This window comes from Diabrotica virgifera, chromosome 8 (genome assembly GCF_917563875.1).
Source record: "Diabrotica virgifera virgifera chromosome 8, PGI_DIABVI_V3a".
In the NCBI taxonomy this organism is placed as follows: Eukaryota; Metazoa; Arthropoda; class Insecta; order Coleoptera; family Chrysomelidae; genus Diabrotica; species Diabrotica virgifera.
This window is the reverse complement of record NC_065450.1, coordinates 61139432-61160940: the sequence shown is the minus strand read 5'-3', so window position 1 is coordinate 61160940 and position 21509 is coordinate 61139432. Positions and strand designations below refer to the sequence as shown.

Here is a 21509-nt window from a genome sequence, read left to right as displayed (position 1 = left end):
CTACTTATCCGATATTTTTATTTCTCCATATTGTTTCATTCAGGCAACCTGAAGCTCTGTTTGCTTTATTCACCTGATCTTTCACTTTTGTTTCGAGCTTTCCGTAGGTAGATAGTGTGATACCTAGATATTTAAACCATGACTTATTCTATTATCTGACCCTCCAGCTCTATTTTACACATTATTAAATTTGCTGTTATAACCATGCATTGATTCTTTTTTGGGGAAATTAACATGTTAAATTTTCTTTGGATTTTAAATTAGATCATAAGGTCATAAATTATTAACCTTGTACACTTGTGACAAGCGCAGTCTCGGAGACAATTAACAGCCTCGAAGAGTTCTCTCAGACCCATGTACATTTGTGAATGCAGTCTCGAGACTACCTTGTCTTAAATGGATACTAAGCTTTACACGAAGTAGAATCTTACCTACTTAAAAAGACTACTGTTCTGTTAATCCTAGAGGTGGAAGCGGATTTTACTCGTGATAAGTAATATAAACAAACTATACGGGGATATGTTGAATTATTTGTGTACATGACTTTCCGATATTGGCGAAAATTGGAAATAAGTAGGTGGCAAATAACGTAACTAAGCAAAATCTCCAGGGGTGGAACGATGCGTAGGGACAAAGGAGTGGCGGGCAGGGGCGAATATAAAAATTATAAGATGTTTTTGTGACGTTTGTGATCGAGATAGTGCACCAAAATTTGGGAATAAGTAGATCATGACGTAACTAAGCGAAATCTCCAAGAGCGGAACGCTGCGTGGGGGACAAAGGTGTGGTGGGCGTGATAAATAAGCCTGTTTCTCGCGCGCACACTCCTGGTATTTATAAACTGACATGTTCGTAATCGCTGCATACAATTTTATACTTTAATATATACACGGTGATATAGCGGCCATTTTAAAGTTAAAAGTAAAGTTAAATTTAATTCATACCTGAATTTCTTTTCAACAAAATTAACTTTTAAGAATCATTCTTGTTATAAACTTACATATCGACCGTTAAGTACCAATACCTCCTATCTACATTTTTTTCAAAAATAAGTTTATCGCGCCATCTAACTGCAAAGCTTGTTACGCATCTTCTAACAAAATATCCTAACTGTATCTATTCTCAAAGTATTTAAAATAACATCATGGAAATATATCCTACCTTAATCAGCGTTTTTTATGCCGGAAATACCTTCTAACTGAATAGCAGAAATACCTTCTATCTACTCATTTGTGGTTGTTGTTTGTTAGTTGTACCGCCTATCAACAGTTTCCCGGTATTATTCGTTTTTTGTATCTTATTTAGTTCTTCTGCCGTACAATATTGTATTTACGTGTGTGTCTGGTGTTATCAAAAGGTAAGGAGTGTTTTACAACTAAAATTAACAGCCTAAGTAAGACTTTGTACAAAAAATAAATACCTAACCTCAATTTAACTCATGTTTTTGTGTGTTAAAGTTCTTATAAATTAATTTTAAGTTAAGATGATAGTTACATATTCAAGGCTTATAATACAGTTATAGTTAAAAATGTACACACAACCACCAAAGGGAGTTTTAGTAAATTGAAATGTAGATAGCAGATCTTTCCACAAAAATAATTAAAATTACTTAAGGTGTTCGTAGTACATAGGCGGCGCAAAAAACGGGCATATCGGATATTTTGTCATAATGAAAAGCTGTTTAAGAACAGAAAAATGCAGCTATTAATATTAAAGTACGTTTTAACTAACATTGGAAACAAAACATTTTGCTTTTATATGATAAATTATAATAAAGATTATTTTCGATCCCCTAATAGTTATATTTACGTAACAAGCAATGTTCAAAGCATTGAATTTTCAAGTAAAATCTCAAAGTAGTACCTAAATGCAAATTTTTTTACAGATGAATATCAATCAAGATCGACGTAGGAAAACACGGGCAGCTGAAATATTAGGATTGGCTTTGAAACTTGATGAAAACATTCCTTATGGCTGCACAAGTGAGTCTACTACTAGCGTTATTATTTCTGAAGGTTTAGAGCCCACAAGATCACAATCTAAAAATCTGAGCCAAGACGAACACTGTGTAAACTTAATTCATGAAACTACGACATTGATCCACAGTGTACTGTTACCAGATGGAAGTTCCTACATTCCGGAGACAAATGAAAATATTACTCCTCCTATTAGTACAAGCCAACAAGTTGGTAGTCTTGCCTTGTCTGACAATCAAGAAAGTAATCGTTCCTATCAAAATGTGTTTTCCTCCAACAATTTAGAAGACTCCCACTTCCAACAGTTAAACGAGGAACTTCATACTGAAAATGTAATTACAGAGAGAGCATCGACTCCAAGTACATCTTCAGCTCACGATTTTTCACCCAGTGAAAGTTCCTATAACCCAGAGTCTGATTCATCGGAGACTGAGAGCGAAGATAGGGTGTCTGAAGAAAATAGTGTGCCGGATTCTGAGCTGGTGCCAAGACAGGTTTATTTCGGAGAAATCAATGAAGAACGAAAAAGAAAAATTAAACCAGATAGTAAGACTTGGAAAAAAAATCGTAACAAAGAGTTAAGAATGCTTGGCAAAGATTACTTAGGTTATACAAATCCGAAAGAGGGAAAAATGTTACACAATACTCCCCGAAGCGCTCGCAAACTGGGTGAAGCATGCAAGTCTAAAAAATGTACAACAAGTAAAGTCAGGAATTGTGAAAAACTGACCGTGGAGATGCGACAAGATATATTTAATAATTTTTGGACAAACTTAAATTGGGAACAAAGGAAGATTTATATAAATGGATTAGTCTCCCGACAAACTACTGCTAGAAAAACTGTAGGGTGTGAGACAAGACGGGAAGGTACTTTCCAGTATTTTTTGCCTACAGCTGAGGGTAATTTGCGAGTTTGCAAGACATCCTTTTTAAATACATTTTCCCTAGGTTCTTTTACTGTACAATCTTGGGTCAAGAAGTCAGTTCATAAAACACTTCCATGTAATGAAGTCACCAATAGCAATCGAAAACGAGTTGTGCCAAGAGGAACGGCGACAAGAATCCAGATGCTACGTGAATTTTTTAAAAATATCCCAACACTTCCCTCTCATTATAATAGAAAAAATTCGAGAAAATTATTCATCGAGCCATATTACCGAAATAAAACAGAACTCTATAATTCCTATAAAATATGGTGCTCAAATAATAACGAAGAGAGTGCAAGCAGACATACTTTTGACAAGATATTTAAAGATTCAAATCTTTCTATTTATACCTTAAAAAAGGATATGTGTGACATCTGTGTCAGTTATAAAGAAGGAAATATTTCAGACGAAAAATATAAAGATCATATTCAACGTAAATCAAGAGCAAGAGCCGAGAAAGAACATGACAAGGAAAAAGCACAAGCTGGTGAATTTAATCTTCTTACAATGGATCTTGAAGCTGTCAAAGTGTGTCCTTATCTGACTGCAAGTGCCCTCTACTTCAAAACGAAGTTAAGTTGTCACAACTATACGGTCTACAATTTGGTCACTCATCATGCAACATGCTATTGGTTTGACGAAACTGCCAGTGACTTGACAGCAAGCACATTTGTTAACTTCCTTTTAGATTACTTGTCACAACACTGTCTCGCCAACAGGTTACCTATAGTAATATTTTCAGATGGCTGCACATACCAAAATCGGAATAACATTTTGTCTAACGCATTATCTGCCTTTTCTGTAAAATATCAGATAGTTATAACCCAAAAGTTTTTAGAACCGGGTCACACTCAAATGGAGTGTGACTCGGTCCACAGCGCTATCGAGACTAAATTGAAGCATCGTGAGATTCATCTTCCGAGCGATTATGCTTCTGCTACTAAGGAAGCAAGAAGTAAGCCATTTCCGTATGAAGTGAAATTGGTTGACTATCAATTTTTTAAAAATTACGCAAATGAGGACACATGGCGATACACTTCCATTAGGCCAGGTCGTAAAGTAGGAGATCCTGTTGTAACAGATCTGAGGGCTTTACTGTATACCATAGATGGAAAAATACAATATAAACTAAACTTTGATGATGAGTGGAGTGAGTTGCCCATAAGACCTAAAATTATTCCTGAACCGATTTATACTCCCTTGCATGACAAAGTGCTACCTATTAGTTCTACGAAGTACTCTCATTTACAACAATTGAAAACTGTGTTACCGCAAGACTGTCATACATTCTATGACTCACTATCTCAGAAGTCTTAATGTGTTGATATCATTAATAATAATAATAAAGTTTTTTGAGTTTAATTCATTTTTTAATTACATTTAAGACCTCCTATCTTCCATTAAACACATATATTTCAAGTAACAGAGAAAAACAATACCTCCTAACTGACAAACTGTCTTTTTCAAAAGCTCTTTCAAAATCAAATATGTGAGGTACGATAATCTTATACATAAAAAAGTAGAAAGTCCATATATTAAATTATTCTGATTGGCAGAGCAAAATTAAATAAGTTTTTTGCTTCTCCTGTAAAATTTACTTGTCGTTAGATAGAAGGTATTGGTACTTAACGGTCGATATAGTAAAACTTTTTACATATTTTATTTTAGATGAATTAAAAGGGGAAATTATTCTAACAGTGGAAAACGAAAATCCTGGTTACAATGAACAGCTGATGGGAGTATGTATTACTCCTCCATCTAAAATTGCGCCAAAGATTACATGGTTTTTGAACGGATACCAGGTAAAGATAATATATTTTGAATTAGTTTTATTAGTTTTTCGGTCAGATCTGATTCTTAATACTTTAGGAATTCATTCGATATTATGTCCTCTCCTGGTGATTTTATATTTTGTGATTTCCTTAACGCTTCCTTTAACTTTTCCTCCTCAATGTTTAGTTCTTCATACTTTAGGAGTTCATTCGATATTCTGTCCTCTCCTGGTGATTTTATATTTTGTGATTTCCTTAACGCTTCCTTTAACTCTTCCTACTCAATGTTTAGTTCTTCGTTTGATAAAGGTCGAAAGTAGCCTGCACATGTTTCCTCCTGAATAAATATGATTCGTTTTTATGAGTTCGTTTATCTCTTTTCTTTGTGCTTTCATTATTCTCCACACTTTTCTTTGTGTTTCGTAAAAATCGTGTTCGATCTGTTTTGAGAAGCTCTGTCAGTGTTGTCTTTTTATTTATCTGTCTAAATAATCTTGGCGCCAAATATGTAGAGGTCACCGTGTCCTTTTCAATTATGATGGACAAACTCAACCGTTTCTTATGGATTTTTGGCTGCTGATTACGAATTTTGAGAGTGGATTTCGGTCCGAATGGTCAAAAAATTGTTATAAAGAATTTAATTGTTTATAAGGCTCTGGCTCATAAATTAAAATAGATAAAAAAATGTTCCAAATAAAATTTGTTCCTAAATAAAAAACGAAGAAAAAACGTATACTACACTTAAATCCAACAATTAGAACTCAAGATATCGTAAAATTAGTGCACAATACAAATTGCAAATTGCAACATAAGTATTTTTCTAAGCTTTATCGATCGTAACTTGGCTTTTACGAATGCAAATGAGCCTTAGAAGACCTCATTTTCAAGCATAATTAATAGGCTTCCCAAAAAAGTTTGTTAAATTACTTTATCTTCATTTGTTTTAAAGTTATACCCGTTTGAAATTATAATTTTCTTAAAAAAACTATACATTAATTTGTTTATAAGGGTTTCAAGCAAATTTAAGCTGTAACATTTATACTTTAATTAACAATAATGATAGAAGAACTCAAAAGAAACAATTTGAGCTTATGAAAATGTTCGAAGTTTATTTTTGGCCAAGATATCGATATTTTGGCTGCGAATTTCGTCATTTACTTGACTGTGAGACGATCTTGCGCCTCATAGCGCGCCATTAAAATATCGATATCTTGGCAAAAAATACACTTACGAACATTTGCATGAGCTCAGTTTATTCTTTTTGAGTTCTTCTATCATTATTGTAAATTAACACTAGAATGTCTGGCTTAGCATACCTACCTAGAAAGCCGGAAGGGATCATTTTGGCCCCACGTTCTTTAATCAATTAAAACTCAGTTTAAAGAAATTAAATCAACTTTAGACGGTAGAATCTAATTTTATTTTTTACATTTATTGTTTAACACATTCGCTGCCCATCAAAAACATTTGAAACACCATACAATTTGCAGTTTTTGATATTTGCCACACATTGCCTTGTTACAACCGTGGCAATGATTTAAAGTATGATTTCCTTTACAAAATATTTTCAACTGATTTTTTTTTTTCGTTTTTGGATAGTAACAGTGATAGTCGTTGGTAGACCTGGTGTTGCTAGACGTAGTTCCAGGTTTCGGGAGACAAGGTATGGGGCCCATAATTCTTCACACAGCCGAAGAATAAACTTACGGAAACTGAGTCTACTTCCAGTTATTTCTTTATAAGTAATCCATGCATTTATTGCTTCCAAGTCAAGAGTATGATAAAACACGTACATAGGCCATCGTCTTGAAGTTGATTTTGTAGTATAAAAACGCGTCATTTGGTCCTCTACACCAACAACTGCATCTTTGTGTTCACTTGTGTTAGCCAACAATTGTATCTTTATTACGTAGATGATCAGTACCAGTATAAGGGTAACCATTTACAATAAACATACATAAATATAATTTTACCCATTCGACAGGAATTTGAAAGAAATGATCGTCGAATTTACCAGAAAACGATAATAACTTACACGGGGCCCATTTGGCCCCTTTAGACTTCTATGGTAAAAACAATCCTATTTGTTAAAAAAGCCATTAAATAAATTTAGTAAACAATATTTTTTTGTTTTAAATAAGGCTTTCTATCAAAATATTAAAAGTCATAAAATATGAAAATATTATTACCTCAAATAAAAAAACTACAATAACTTTAAATCGCAACAGGGGCCAAATTGGCCTCTCCGGCTTTCTGGTGTTAAAGTGTTATTGGTTATAGCTCAAATTTGTTTAAAACCTTAAAAAATTAATGTACAATTTTTTTAAGAAAATTATAACTTCAAACTCGTATAACTTTAACACAAATAAAGATAAAGCAATTTAACAAACTTATTTAAACTCTACAGAGATCATGAAAACTCTCGTTTTTAAAAACCAGTCAGCTCTGGTCTAAAGTTATATAATTATTATATGTTTTCGTTATTTAATTATATATCTAATGTTAGTGTTCTTGTACCAATGGCCATAGTTGTCGAGGTACTTTATGTAAATAAAAAAATTACAATATCTTGAGTCCTAATTGTTGCATTTAAGTTTAGTAAACGTTTTTTTCTTCATTTTTTATTAAGGAACAAATTTTATTTGAAACAATTTTTTATCTCTGTTAGTTTATGAGCCAGAGCCATGTAAATAATTAAATTGTTTAAAACAATTTTTTGACCACTCGGATCGAAAACCACCCTCGAAATTCGTAATCAGCAGCCAAAAATCCATAAGAAACCATCGAGTTTGTCCATCAGAATTAAAAAGGACACGGTTACCTCTATATGGCGCCTAGACTAAAAGAATTTGTGTCATTTTTGATTTTTTTTATAGTGGTTGTATTCCTATTGTGTTTGCTGTGCTCTGAGCATAAAATTTTGCTTATATTTATTCTTCTTTTTTACATTATATCTTCACTTTCTCTCTAAACCATGACGTTTTCTGTATTAATAGGTTAGTATTAACTTCATTGCTCTCTCCAAATACCTATGTTGCTAAGTCAATTATGATATTTTTGAGTTTTTCCAGCTTTCTTCGATGTTATCGTTTTCTAATATCTCATTCTTAACAATCTTCTCTGATATTCTTTTTCTGTATAAATATTCCGTGTATTCCGTATTTAGTACTTTCGACACTAATTTTCGTTTTTATGGGCCGCTCTCTTATGCCGCGTCCGCATTGGTAAATTTTTCGTGTGTACCAACTGTTCGTCGCAAATATTTGCGTGCTCGAAGTAAATTGTGCTAGTGTGAACGTGTTCGTCGCATAAATTGGACGCAAGAATTTTCGACGAACACAACGCACACGCTCCATCGGTTATCGTTTTCGAGCGAAGATTAAATGATTTGAGCATCGCGTCCTCACTGGTAAAAATTTGCGACGAACCATTAGTTCAATACGCACGTAAAATTTACCAATGCGGACGTGCCATTAGGTATAAAGGGTCGTTTAAACACAGCGATAAATCAAACAACTTATCAAGGTCAATCGAGTTGTTGCAACTTATCACTGTGTGTAAACGGTGCATCGCACAACTTATCAAAGTTGGAGTTGGGTTGAAGGTGGTATCGCATTGAATCGCAGCGTCTAAACAGCGTTTCAACTTGTCATCACAACTAGTTGCTGTGACTTATCGTTGTGTTTAAACGACGCTTAAAGTATTTGATACATCTGCTGAGTAGGGCTTTTCATTCACAGTCATTTGTTTCGAGCTTCTTTCATGTGTCACATAATATTAATATATCTACGTCATACGTTATTGATATATACCAATGATACAAACAAGATACAAACCAAAGACATAGGACGTAGATATATTAATATTATGTGACACATGAAAGAAGCTCGAAACAAATGACAATCGATGAAAAGCACTGTTGAGGCATTTTATTTCGATTATTTTTGATGGATGTATACCTCTCTTGGTTACAACTTAATCTATCATTGATCTTTGGCCTCGGGTGTTGTTAAATGTATACACACACCCAAACTTATATGGAATCACGATGTATTTCAAAGTAATATTTATTTAAACTAAAAAGGGATAGTTCCCTAGGTTGGCTGTATGCCATATAGTTAAAAAACTCTAATATGAAGTAAAAACCACTTCTATGTAATAGGTATATTTAATAAAAATTTTAAAAATCCCAATGGATTGAATAAAATATGTCCAGTTCAGAACGTTTTCGGACCTATCAGTCCATCGTCAGTGAATCTAAAATAGAATAAGTAATCCCACTATTAAAATTTAAGAGATGATTGAAATTTTGAAAGTTAAAAATTGTGGTTATAATTACTTACTCAAATACTTGCTCAATAGCCCCAGAACCAAACAATGGTGAAATTATAATTCAATCGACATTATGTTGAAGTAATATTGATCAGGCTAAACGCCGATGTTAAAAGATCACCATGATTTCACCATGCTCCTCCCGGAACATGGTGAAACTCTATCAAGAAACTCAATCAACCAACTTAGGCCAACGGTGACTACCAAGTGTCAAAGGTTTGTAAGGAACTGTTTGGAGTAACATTGACAGTAGAGAAGAAGGGAGTCGATTTTCAAAGGTTTTAACAAAAGGTCATGATCCAAAACAATGAAATGGTAAAGATTTTAATATCTGAAAATATCTATCATTTAAATTTGTTTTAAATCAATAGATTTAAATGATAGACATTTTCAGATATTAAAATCTTTACCCATTGTTTTGGATCATGACCTTTGGTTAAAACCTTTGAAAATCGACTACATTCCCTACTGTCAATGTCACTCCAAACAGTTCCTTACAAACCTTTGACACTTGGTAGTCAACGTTGACCTAAGATGGTTGATTGAGTTTATTGATAGGGTTTCACCATGTTCCCGGAGGTTATATCTTTTAACATCATTAATAGCGGGATTACTAACTTATTATATTTTAGATTCATTGATGATGGACTAATAGGTCCGAAAACGTTCTGAATTGGACATATTTTATTCAATCCATTGGGTTTTTTAAAAATTTTAATAAATATATATATTACATATGTAGAAGTGGTTTTTTACTTCATATTAGAGTTTTTTAATATTTATTTCTTTTGAAAAAACTTGTTATTGTTGCGAAGAATAAAGGTTTTTATTGAAAATAAACAAATATATAAGACAATCGGATAGTACAGCTCGGTACCGTATAGGTTATTTGCTTGAGTTGCAAATTGAACGAAAATAAATAAACTAACTTTTGCGTCCAAAAACGGAAATATGCCTGATGTGAGGTTATAGAACTTACAACGAGGAAAGATTATTGGTCTTATGGAGAAAGTAATCGTCTCAGAGGGACATAGCTGTAGAGCTAGGCGTAATACAGGGCGTTCTGTCCAAAACCTATGCTAGGTAACAGGAACTAGGAAAGCTCAAAAATAAAGCAAGGGAAAGTCGCCAAAAGTTATAACGGCTCTCCAAGATCGTTTAATTGTCCAATCAGCTGGAAGACACCCAACCATTTCTCACCTGCAGCTCCAAAGACAACTTTTGGAAGCTACAGGTGTAACTGTTTCAGTTGAAACGATAAGAAGAAGAGTTCGTACCAGGAAGTATACAGCAGGAGACAGTTATGGGTTCCCGAGTTATCCAGGCAGCACAAGATTGATCGCCTAAATTGGTGTCTTCACCACCAAAACTGGAACATTGGGAATTGACAAAATGTGCTATTTTCAAAAAAAGTCAGGATTTGTATAAAACCAGATGACCCGTGAAGTCATGTACTTAGAGGTCGAGGAAGACAAGCAAGAACGAAAACTGTCAGATCTGTTCACAAATATACAAGGGGAAGTGTAATGTTCTGCACCGAGAGAACAATTTCTTTTCTCCTAAAACACCGATTTCTTTGATCAATATTTCTTAAAAGGTAACATATCCTATTAACTTAAACATACCGGTTCACATATAAAGAAACGAGTTTTTTAAACACAACTCAATAATTTCTTACAGAAAATTTCTTCAATACTAAGAAATCATTAATGGTTACATTTAATTTTATTATCCTAAAGTTTTTATTTCTTAAATTGAAAACTACAAATATTTTGCAGTATAAGAAATATAATGTTAAGTTAATGCATATTTATATTTGTGAACAAGAAATTTTCTTGTAATTAAATAAATATTTTAAACCACAAGAAATAATTCTTCAGAAATACTCTCTGTAGTAACTGTGGTTATAAAATAAAAACTTTGTCATTAATGCCGAAATGTTACTTGCAAAGAAATTTTCTTCCACAAAAGAATTGCGCAGATTAACTATTTATGATTTAGTCGTCAGTGTTTGTCAAGATGGCGTGATATGTTCATGTTCATATAGATGGATGTTGGATTTATTGGTGTACTTTAAAAATTAACGGATATTTTGAAGGTACGTACATATATAGGTATTAAATAAAAGTAAATTGAGTAATTTAAGATGTAATAATAATATTGTTGCGTATCCGAATGGTTAAAAAAGAAATATAATAGTATCTTCATATGTTTTTTAGGTATAATGATGGACGACTCTGAAATAAAGGAGCTTATTATTCTAACTGGGAAATATGCCACAATTTAAAGCTGGGACAGAATGATATAATATATAGCTTCAGAACAATATTAAGAAAGGAGTTATTAACCAACTGCGGGACCTTCCAGAACTTCATACATGTAAGTACCTTTTTAAAAGTTTATATACTTATGTATCAACTATAATAGGTTTCTTGAATGTATCGTCTTCTATAAAAATTTACAATATAACGCTATATCAAACATGGCGGGTGCAACGCTGAGGATTTTTTCTGTTAATTTATTTGAGATAAAGAAATCAGTTAGTCTAAAAGAAATATAGGTTTATGGTTAAGAAATGTTATTGCCGAAAACCGTGAATTAGTTAATATGTATTAAATGACTTAGATGTAAACTAATAATACTTTCCCGTAATAAAATTTCTTAATGATTAGGTATGCTGTCTCTTTTAGATTATAAAAATTAAGAAAATTACATGTTATTATGTCTGCTTCAATGTTTTACATTGGTTGTATTTTCCCTCTTGTTTTAGCTAAACAATGTTTATTGTGTGACTTAATAGATAAATAATTAATATTTCATTAACAAAAAGAAAAAAATAAACAACGATGTATAGGTTAAATAATGCCATGTTTGAACTAAATATGATTGATTATTATTAGTATTAATAGTTCTTACGTGGGGCCGTGTATTTGTTTTTTTTTTTTGTATTTCCTAAATTTGTCGAAATAAATATCTATATCTTTATAAAAAAAAATTATTAAAGTAAGTTTACTCTTTCTACATAACGATTTTGTTTTAGTGAATTGCTGATATACAAAGTGCTATTAACAAAAGAAGGAAAATTTGAGGAAGTTGGATTTGCCTCTCCATCCTTTTATTGTTGTGTAGAAGCCAGTGGTTTAAGAGTGGAGAAAATATTTGTATGTAATAATAACGTTTTATATCTTGTTTTATTAATAAATAATGATTTTACCTTAACACAATGATTTATTTCGCGGTATGTAATATCACTTGATTTTAAAGAAATATTAACTTAACTCTAAATATACGTTTATCGTTAACTTAACTCGAAATATACGAAATATATTTCTTAACATTAAATAAATTGATTATTAATAGTAAAATAATAATATTCCTTACTAAGAAATATTATTGCTCAGAAAGAATAGTTTTCTAATGTGTAGAAAATATATTTTTATGACTAATAAAATTAATTAACATCAAGTGTAATTTCTTTCTGATAAATGGGTTTGAAGTTTGCCAGAAAGTGATAGTTCAATCATGTTTAAGATATATTTCTTTGGCTATAGTAGAATTTATTTGAAATATTTTAGAAAATTATATCTTATATACATAAGATATATTTCTTAAGCAATATGCCAAGTCGATCTTTCTTAAATATTAATAAAGTTTCTTTATGTCAAAAATTTTTTTCTCTCGGTGTGGAGAGGAGCTGTGATCCGTAAAAAACTCCTTTAATTTTCATCCAATCAACTTTAACTGCTCACAGGTATGTTGATAACCTGTAGTCAGGCTCTGGTGAAGTTCAACAGGAGAAAATTTAATTTTATTGCATGATAATGGACCTCTACATACCATTAGAGTGACTACAGACATCATTGAAGGAGAAGGTATCCCTTGTTTGGAGGGGTCTGCTTGCTCACCCGAGCTTAATCCTATAGAGTATTTGTGGGATATGCTTAAAAGAAAAATTAGAGCTCGCCGGGATAATCCACAAAACACCGCACGGCTAGTACACGCTGCTCTTAAAGGATGGAATAACCTACCACAACAAAATGTTGATAATTTGATTAGTAGCGTGCCCACGCAAACTGAAGCTTGCATAAGGATGATAACACTGACTACCACAAAATAAAAAAAAAATAAAAACAATTTAAACATTATCCGTTTTACATTGAAATTTTGTATGCTATTGACTTTAAAACAACTACTCTCAATTTGTTTGTTAAATACTTTATTGTTTTATTTAATTATTATGTATTTATTATTAAATTGCTTTAAAATAAATATTGTTTGACTTCGTGTGTTTGTTTTTTTTTAATTCGCACGAAATAGTAAGAAATATCAGTTGACTCCATATAAGTTTGGGTGTGTGTGTATTTATGTTGATATTTGAGGTAAAAAAATGTGTTCTTTATTTTAAGTTCTTTATTCGTGCAGAAGTTTAATATCACTCCTTCATTTTTGTTTTTAGCATACTCGTTATGTGTTTGCGTCCCATTCGAGCGTTAAAATTCCCCAGTATTATCATCTACCCTCTAACTTCATCTATTACTTGATTTAATTCGTCATAAAGTGTTTTTCTTGATATTAGATGCTTGTTATTTTTGGGCCGAATACTCCGATGATGTTCAAGTCTTTCTTCTCGATTCTCATTTTTGATGTTACAATTCTTTGTGATACATATTGTTGTGATCTGCTTCTTATTAATTTTATATTGATTATTATTTATTTAATTAATCATTTAATTGTCGCAAATCATATATCAAAATTGAATAAAAAATCTCAGGGTGCCTTTTAATATATAAAAAAAAACCAAATTATCTTACGTTATATTTATCTTCTCTCGTGGGTTCAGTATCTCTAAGTTGATCCTAATCGGGATAAAATAGGGAAAAGAAATAAAGCAAAATATTAAAATAAAAATACAGAATTGTCTTTTATTTATCAAATTAATACTCTGAAAACTATCGAATCTAAAAACCTGTGGACACAGATGTCCGAATGAAATTTACACCACTTAAAATTATTATCGTTACAAAAAAAACAATTTATCGGTTTGTTCCCGATGACTTTGGTAAAACAAACTAAACCAAACAAATTTATGTCTTCGCAAGATTACCTATATTTACTATTTATATTTTGAAATATTGGAACTTTAATTCATATGCTTTTTACTCAAAAATTCATTTCCCGAACATAAAAATCTCTTTCACATAAATTGACTGACCTTTTGCTTCCCTCACTCGGATGTCTTCTCGTGACCCCAAACAGCTCTCCCTCGTTGATTATGTTAAAGGCTACTCATCAAAGCCTCTCTCCGTTGTCCAGCTTCAAAACTGTCAGCATACCAGCACTAATTCTCCAACAAACCGTGTTTCTTTGACACGTTCTCGATTCAACAAAACTCCAAAAATTCTCTGCTCTCCTTCTCACAATACTACAGAATCAAAGAGGTATTTCGTCTCGATTTGATCTGTCTCTCGTTCCACTTTTCAACACTATTCTCCACTATCAACTAGCCACTGATATATGCTAACTATCTACTCCACTTAACACGTCGAAACCGTTCTTTCTCGTTGCCAACAACATAATGAATAATTTTTCAACCTCTCTCAATCATTCAATCCATCTTCTCCCCTTCCACATTCCAAGAATCAGAATATTGACTTTTCCATTTGACAAACAACAGTCACCCTCAAATTTGTTCCGACAATCCTAATTACTTTCGGAGAAACTCTCCCACATATACTCGTATTCAAATGAAGATATTAAAATTCCAACTTTCTTTTCAATTACCAATTACAAGGAATTGATAATCACCTATACAGTAAACAATTTTTTTCCATTTTAAATCTAAATACATAGTCCCTTTCACTTTAATTATTCACAAAAGTCTTTAATGGTTCCGCGGAAAGCTCGTTAAAAGAGAAATCTATTTACATCCTAACTAAATTCTAATAAATTTTAAAACAGCTCAATATACAGGGTGTATCAAATTTATGTGCCCGCGTTATAAAAAAAAATTAATTTAATTTTTATTTTGCTTTTGATCGATAAATTGAAAACACAATAACATCCCCGCCTTGTTTTGAGATAAAATCAGTATTAATAAGTGCAACAAAATTATGATTTTCTCTCGACAACAACACTTTTCTATTGTGTCAAAATATTGAGTCCCACCTGAAAAACAATTGCTTTCTTTTTCCCAGTGTCTGTACTTAGATGGGATAGGGTAAGTTTTCGATCGAAAATTTCCTAAGTCTTTAGTTTCAAATGAATTTCCATCCTTTTTGGCCACTCTGTTTTCTTCATTTATTAAATTTTCACATTCCCTCAATTCTCTACACATGTTTATCGTGTATTCTGTCTTCTCCATTTTGCATACTTCCTCTTCTGGGCTCATCTCATATTTTGAGGAATCCCAAGCTTCATTTTCCTGCGTCAATTTTTTTCTTCTTTTTCTTCTTCTGGGATCATCTCTTTTTTCGAGGAATCCCAATCTTCATTTTCTTTTATCCATCTTCTTTCTTCTTTCTCTTCTTCTGGGCTCATCTCTTTTTTCGAGGAATTCCAATCGTCAATTTCCTTTGTCACTCTTTTTTCTTCTTTTTCTTCTTCTGGGCTCATCTCCTTTTTTGAGGAATCCCAGGCTTCATTGTTTTTATTTATCTTCTGTTGCTTTCTCCTCTTTCTTCTCTGTCCCTGCTTCATTGCCAAATTCATTTCCACCGTTTGTTTTTTGTCTGCATTATCCTTTTTCCGTTTCTCATGTTCCTTGTCCATTTCCAGAATGTTAGGTTCTTCTTCTTTTCCATCTGTGATTTTCATCGTGTTATTTTTGAAATCTATCACCACATGCTTTTCTGACAATTCATCCACTCCTACGATCATATCATGCATCATGTTTGGCATTGTAACACATTGTAGTGCATAGAATTTCTTCCCCAATCGAACCTTTATTCGTATTCCTTCATTTATTGTCGCCAAAGTCCGTTTATTTGCGCCCACTAAAGTTACCTTAGGAATTTTGTAAATTAAATTCGTCAAATCAACCTCTTCTATTATTTTCCTGTTAATCAAAGTAATTTCTGAACCAGTATCAATCATAATTTTAATCGGTTTCTCATTTATAAAACCATCCACAAATTTTAAATTATATCCACTTCCTTTATCATTATTTCCTGCTAATTTAATAAATTCCTTCGGTTGACAAAAAATTCCTGTTTGTTCTTTTGTTTTTAGTGAGCGCCTTCGTGAAAAAACGATTGCTGTTCTTCTTCACTTATTCTTTCATCGCTTTGTCTCTCATCCTCATATTCGCCTATTTGCGTATTGTTTACCGCTCTTCTATTTTCTCTCGGTCTGTTGGACCCGTATTGGTTTCCACGATTTTCCTGTTCATTCCTTCTCTTATCATTTCTGTCTTCTTGATTTGTGCGTGTATTATTTCTATTCTGGTTTTCTCGGTATCTGTCTTCGTTCCATTGCCGATTTCTTTGTTCATAGTTTCCTCTTCCATTGTCTCTATTTTCGTTTTCACTCCTCGGAATAAATTCTCTTCTTGTATAGTCTCTCCGAAAGTTTTGTCTTCTATCTCTATAGTCTTGATTTTCGCGTTGTCTATAATTTTCTTGCGATCTTCTTATTTCTCTTTCCCTCATTTTTGCTTTTCGTATTTGTAAAAATTGGCACAAACTGTCGATATCTTTGTAGTTTTGTAGAGTTATGTGATCTTCTAAGGTATCTTCAAAATGTCTGGCTATCAGTTCTACTAGCTGTTCGGATGAATAATTGTACTGTAGATGTTTTGCATTATTATATAATTGTAGTGCATATGTTATCTCTGAAATACCCATTCTATCATGGTACCTCCCATTTTGCAATTCCTTGTTTATTTCTAGCTGTTGTATTTTTCCCCAGAAAAAACTCAGGAACTTTTGTTCGAATTTATGCCAATTGTCCAATTCTTCTTCTTTGCTATCGAACCATAAACTTGCCTCATCTTTAAGATGGTTCCTTATCGTTTCTTTGGCTGTCTCGAAGTTACCGGTTTGTCGTATTTTCTGTTTCAAATTGTTTATGAAAATTACTGGGTGTAATTTTTTTACATCCCCGCCAAACCTTATTTTCACTTCCTCTGAACTATGGATAATCGTTTCTCTTCTTTCTCCGAAATTCTGTTGCGTCCTGTTTTCGGTGACTTGTTTTTCTATTTCTGTGATTCTTTTTTCCACTTCTTCTCTGTCTACTTGAAAAGCATTTTCAAATTTGTTTTCCAACTTATTCTCCAAATTCTCTAGTTCCTTTTTCTGGCAATTTGTTAACTCCTCCATTTTATCTTGAATTTTCATTTCTTGTTCTTTCATGTGATCCTTCATTTTCATTTCATACTTTTCTATGCGTTCCTCCATTTTCTTGTTGTTCTCTTCTATGGCTTGTTTTGTTTCCTTCTAATTTTCTTGCATTATTCTTTTTGTTTCATCCATTTTTTGATCCATTTTTTGTTGTGTTTCATCCATTTTCTGTTGTGTTTCATCCATCTTTTGTTGTGTTTCATCCATTTTTTGATCCACTTTATTCATTTTCTTTGATGTTTCTTGCTGATTTTTATCCATTGCTTGTTTTGTTTCTTCCTGATTTTTATCCATTGCTAGTTTTGTTTCGTCCTGATTTTTATCCATTGCTAGTTTTGTTTCTCTTTGATTGTCATCCAGTTTTTGTGACTGGAGTTGCATCAGTTTAAATGGTTTATCTATTCCTGATAACTCCTGATTTTCTGATGCCATGACTGTTGTTTCGAAAATGTCTTCTTGTTCTATAAGTTCTTCTTGTTCCAAATGTTCTTCTTGTTTTTTGTTTTCTTTGCTTTTGCTTCTGGTTGTTATCGACATGTAGTTAAAATTTATCCCCGCCTAATATGAAATTCGAAAATACCTTGTATGCTGTCGAGACGAAAATTTTTCTCGCCCCAAATATAATCAATTTATCCCACAAATTTTTAAATATCTCAAATCTCAAATCAATCAAAAATAAAATAAATATGTAAAAATTGTACCTAGATAAATTATGTCACACACATATTTCAAAAATTTTAAATATATCAACTTTTTCCGACGGGCAAATAAATTTTCCTTCACCTGTTTTTCCGTTTCCTATTCCCTTCAAATTCACAACCAGAGATACTTTAAGGCCCTAACGTTGGCTCGCCATGTTGTTGTGATCTGCTTCTTATTAATTTTATATTGATTATTATTTATTTAATTAATCATTTAATTGTCGCAAATCATATATCAAAATTGAATAAAAAATCTCAGGGTGCCTTTTAATATATAAAAAAAAAACCAAATTATCTTACGTTATATTTATCTTCTCTCGTGGGTTCAGTATCTCTAAGTTGATCCTAATCGGGATAAAATAGGGAAAAGAAATAAAGCAAAATATTAAAATAAAAATACAGAATTGTCTTTTATTTATCAAATTAATACTGTGAAAACTATCGAATCTAAAAACCTGTGGACACAGATGTCCGAATGAAGTTTATACCACTTAAAATTATTATCGTTACAAAAAAAAAACAATTTATCGGTTTGTTCCCGATGACTTTGGTAAAACAAACTAAACCAAACAAATTTATGTCTTCGCAAGATTACCTATATTTACTATTTATATTTTGAAATATTGGAACTTTAATTCATATGCTTTTTACTCAAAAATTCATTTCCCGAACATAAAAATCTCTTTCACATAAATTGACTGACCTTTTGCTTCCCTCACTCGGATGTCTTCTGGTGACCCCAAACAGCTCTCCCTCGTTGATTATGTTAAAGGCTACTCATCAAAGCCTCTCTCCGTTGTCCAGCTTCAAAACTGTTAGCATACCAGCACTAATTCTCCAACAAACCGTGTTTCTTTGACACGTTCTCGATTCAACAAAACTCCAAAAATTCTCTGCTCTCCTTCTCACAATACTACAGAATCAAAGAGGTATTTCGTCTCGATTTGATCTGTCTCTCGTTCCACTTTTCAACACTATTCTCCACTCTCAACTAGCCACTGATATATGCTAACTATCTACTCCACTTAACACGTCGAAACCGCTCTTTCTCGCTGCCAACAAAATAATGAATAATTTTTCAACCTCTCTCAGTCATTCAATCCATCTTTTCCCCTTCCACATTCCAAGAATCAGAATATTGACTTTTCCATTTGACAAACAACAGTCACCCTCAAATTTGTTCCGACAATCCTAATTACTTTCGGAGAAACTCTCCCACATATACTCGTATTGAAATGAAGATATTAAAATTCCAACTTTCTTTTCAATTATCAATTACAAGGAATTGATAATCACCTATACAGTAAACAATTTTTTTCCATTTTAAATCTAAATACATAGTCCCTTTCACTTTAATTATTCACAAAAGTCTTTAATGGTTCCGCGGAAAGCTCGTTAAAAGAGAAATCTATTTACATCCTAACTAAATTCTAATAAATTTTAAAACAGCTCAATATACAGGGTGTATCAAATTTATGTGCCCGCGTTATAAAAAAAATTTAATTTAATTTTTATTTTGCTTTTGATCGATAAATTGAAAACACAATAATATATTGACATTCTTTGATGTGATTTTGGTATACTAGTAAGACAACTCCTTCTTTGGCCGTTTTCTTTTTCTAATCTACTGTTGAATAGTATTAGCCCTTTAAGGGCTACATCACAACAAAACGTTTTCGATTTTATAAAAAATCATCATGAGTGTTAGACAGATTGGATGCCAATTGAGCCACCAAAGAAATATTCGGGTAAAACCCTTTAAATATTATATGAATGCATCAAAGGTGCATACCTAAATAAAATGCCTTAGGATAGATACATGGGAACAAGGATAAGGTATTGAATTTCCCAACACGTTGGATGCAAATTGAGTTGTTTACGTTACAATGACTTAATGGCAGTATTTATACTCACCTAATTTTTGTTATATGTTTAAAAGTACCTAATAATCAAAAATTACAGTTTTTTAATATGTTAATTTGTATACTAAAATCATTTTCAAATTTAATTAGAAACGATTAAAATTATTTTTCTACAACCGTGTTAAAAATGCAATTTTTAGCACTCCATAGGAGCGTTAAAAATGCTGCTTTAAGGCACTAGCGCTTTAAAAAATTTAAGGTACTGCAGTTAAAAGTGAATTGTCAAATTGTGAGACGTCAAAATATTTATATTTCATTTATTAACATTGATATTAATAGTACAACTTGCGCAATTTGAAAAAGGTGGTTTAAAATGTTTTTTAAAATTTAATTTAAACTGTATTATTGCATTTTTAACACGTTTGTAGAAAAAAACAAGTTTATGTAACGGTATAATATTTTCGCTAAGAATTTTTAGACATTCCCCTCGAGTGTAGACCACCAGTTCTACCTTTTAGAGGTCATAGGTTTCATGGTTTCAGAAATTAACAAAAATATTATATTTTATAAATTTATAACGTTTGTAGAAAAAATATTGTATGATATACGTGTTAAAAAGTACATTTTTAAGGCACTTATGTGAATTGCAGAATGAGCTTCGCTCATTCTGCAAACTTTTACATGCGTGCCCTAAAATTGTACTTTTAACACTTATATCATAAATAACTATTAATTTTTTTTCCAAATTTTAAGGTATATAGTTGGTCATCTCAAAGAGCGAGACAAAACAGCAATGTTCCAAAACGTTTTACCTCTTTCTTCAACCAAAGAGCTTCATTTTTAGATGACAGGGCCAATATAACATGTATTGTTGAAGTAGATAATATTTACAAAGCTCAGAAATCAATTGTATTAAAAAGAAATCCTCATATAGGAAGGAGTTATTATCCTAATCGTGTTCATGGCACCGGCACTGACATAGTTCCCTACACGTCTGGTAAGTGTTTTCACAAAATTCAATTATTTACAGACTGCTTAGTGACTGATTTTTTCATATCCAGAGGTATAGCAACAAATTTTATAAAAGTAGAGGATGTAGAGGAGCTTATATCTGACCACTCTCCAATCCTACTAACAATTAATGAGCAAATTGTTACCACTGAAATGAAACCCGCGTTGACCAATAAGTCTTTACGGACTGGGTAAACTTCCAATCAGAAATGAATGAGAAAACTGGGTTCAGTGGATTTATTCAAACGATAGAACAATTGGAACAAGAAACCGAGCTATTTATGATAAACATCCAGCAGGCAGCGTGGAACAACACACCTATAATCCAAAGAAGAACAGTAGGAAACAATTACCCCAAAGAAATTAGAGACTTGATATAGGAAAAAAGAAAGGCTCGGAAGGTATGGCAAAGAAATCAAATTACAGAAAATAAAAATAAGCTAAATAGGCTCACACAACAGCTGCAAAGAGAAATCTCGAAAATTAAAAACGAATCAATCAATAAGTACCTGAGAGAATTAACCGATGATGAATGCACCGAGTACTCCATCTGGAAGGCAGCCAAAAAGATAAATAAGCATTAGCCAGTT

The 21509-nt window shown here is 32.2% G+C and overlaps 1 protein-coding gene across 4 annotated transcripts in view; it reads left to right on the top strand.

The window, feature by feature from the left end:
- The window catches only part of LOC126890392 (uncharacterized), a 49516-nt gene that overhangs the window by 24697 nt on the left and 3310 nt on the right, over window positions 1-21509 (top strand). For 3 of the 4 annotated variants that reach the window (XM_050659291.1, XM_050659290.1, XM_050659289.1), the window contains exons 4-5: window positions 4571-4704; window positions 20662-20905. In XM_050659291.1, the coding sequence (XP_050515248.1) occupies window positions 4571-4704; window positions 20662-20905 (378 nt within the window). The remainder of the gene's footprint in view (window positions 1-4570; window positions 4705-20661; window positions 20906-21509) is intronic. The other variant, XM_050659288.1, reaches the window with a different exon arrangement.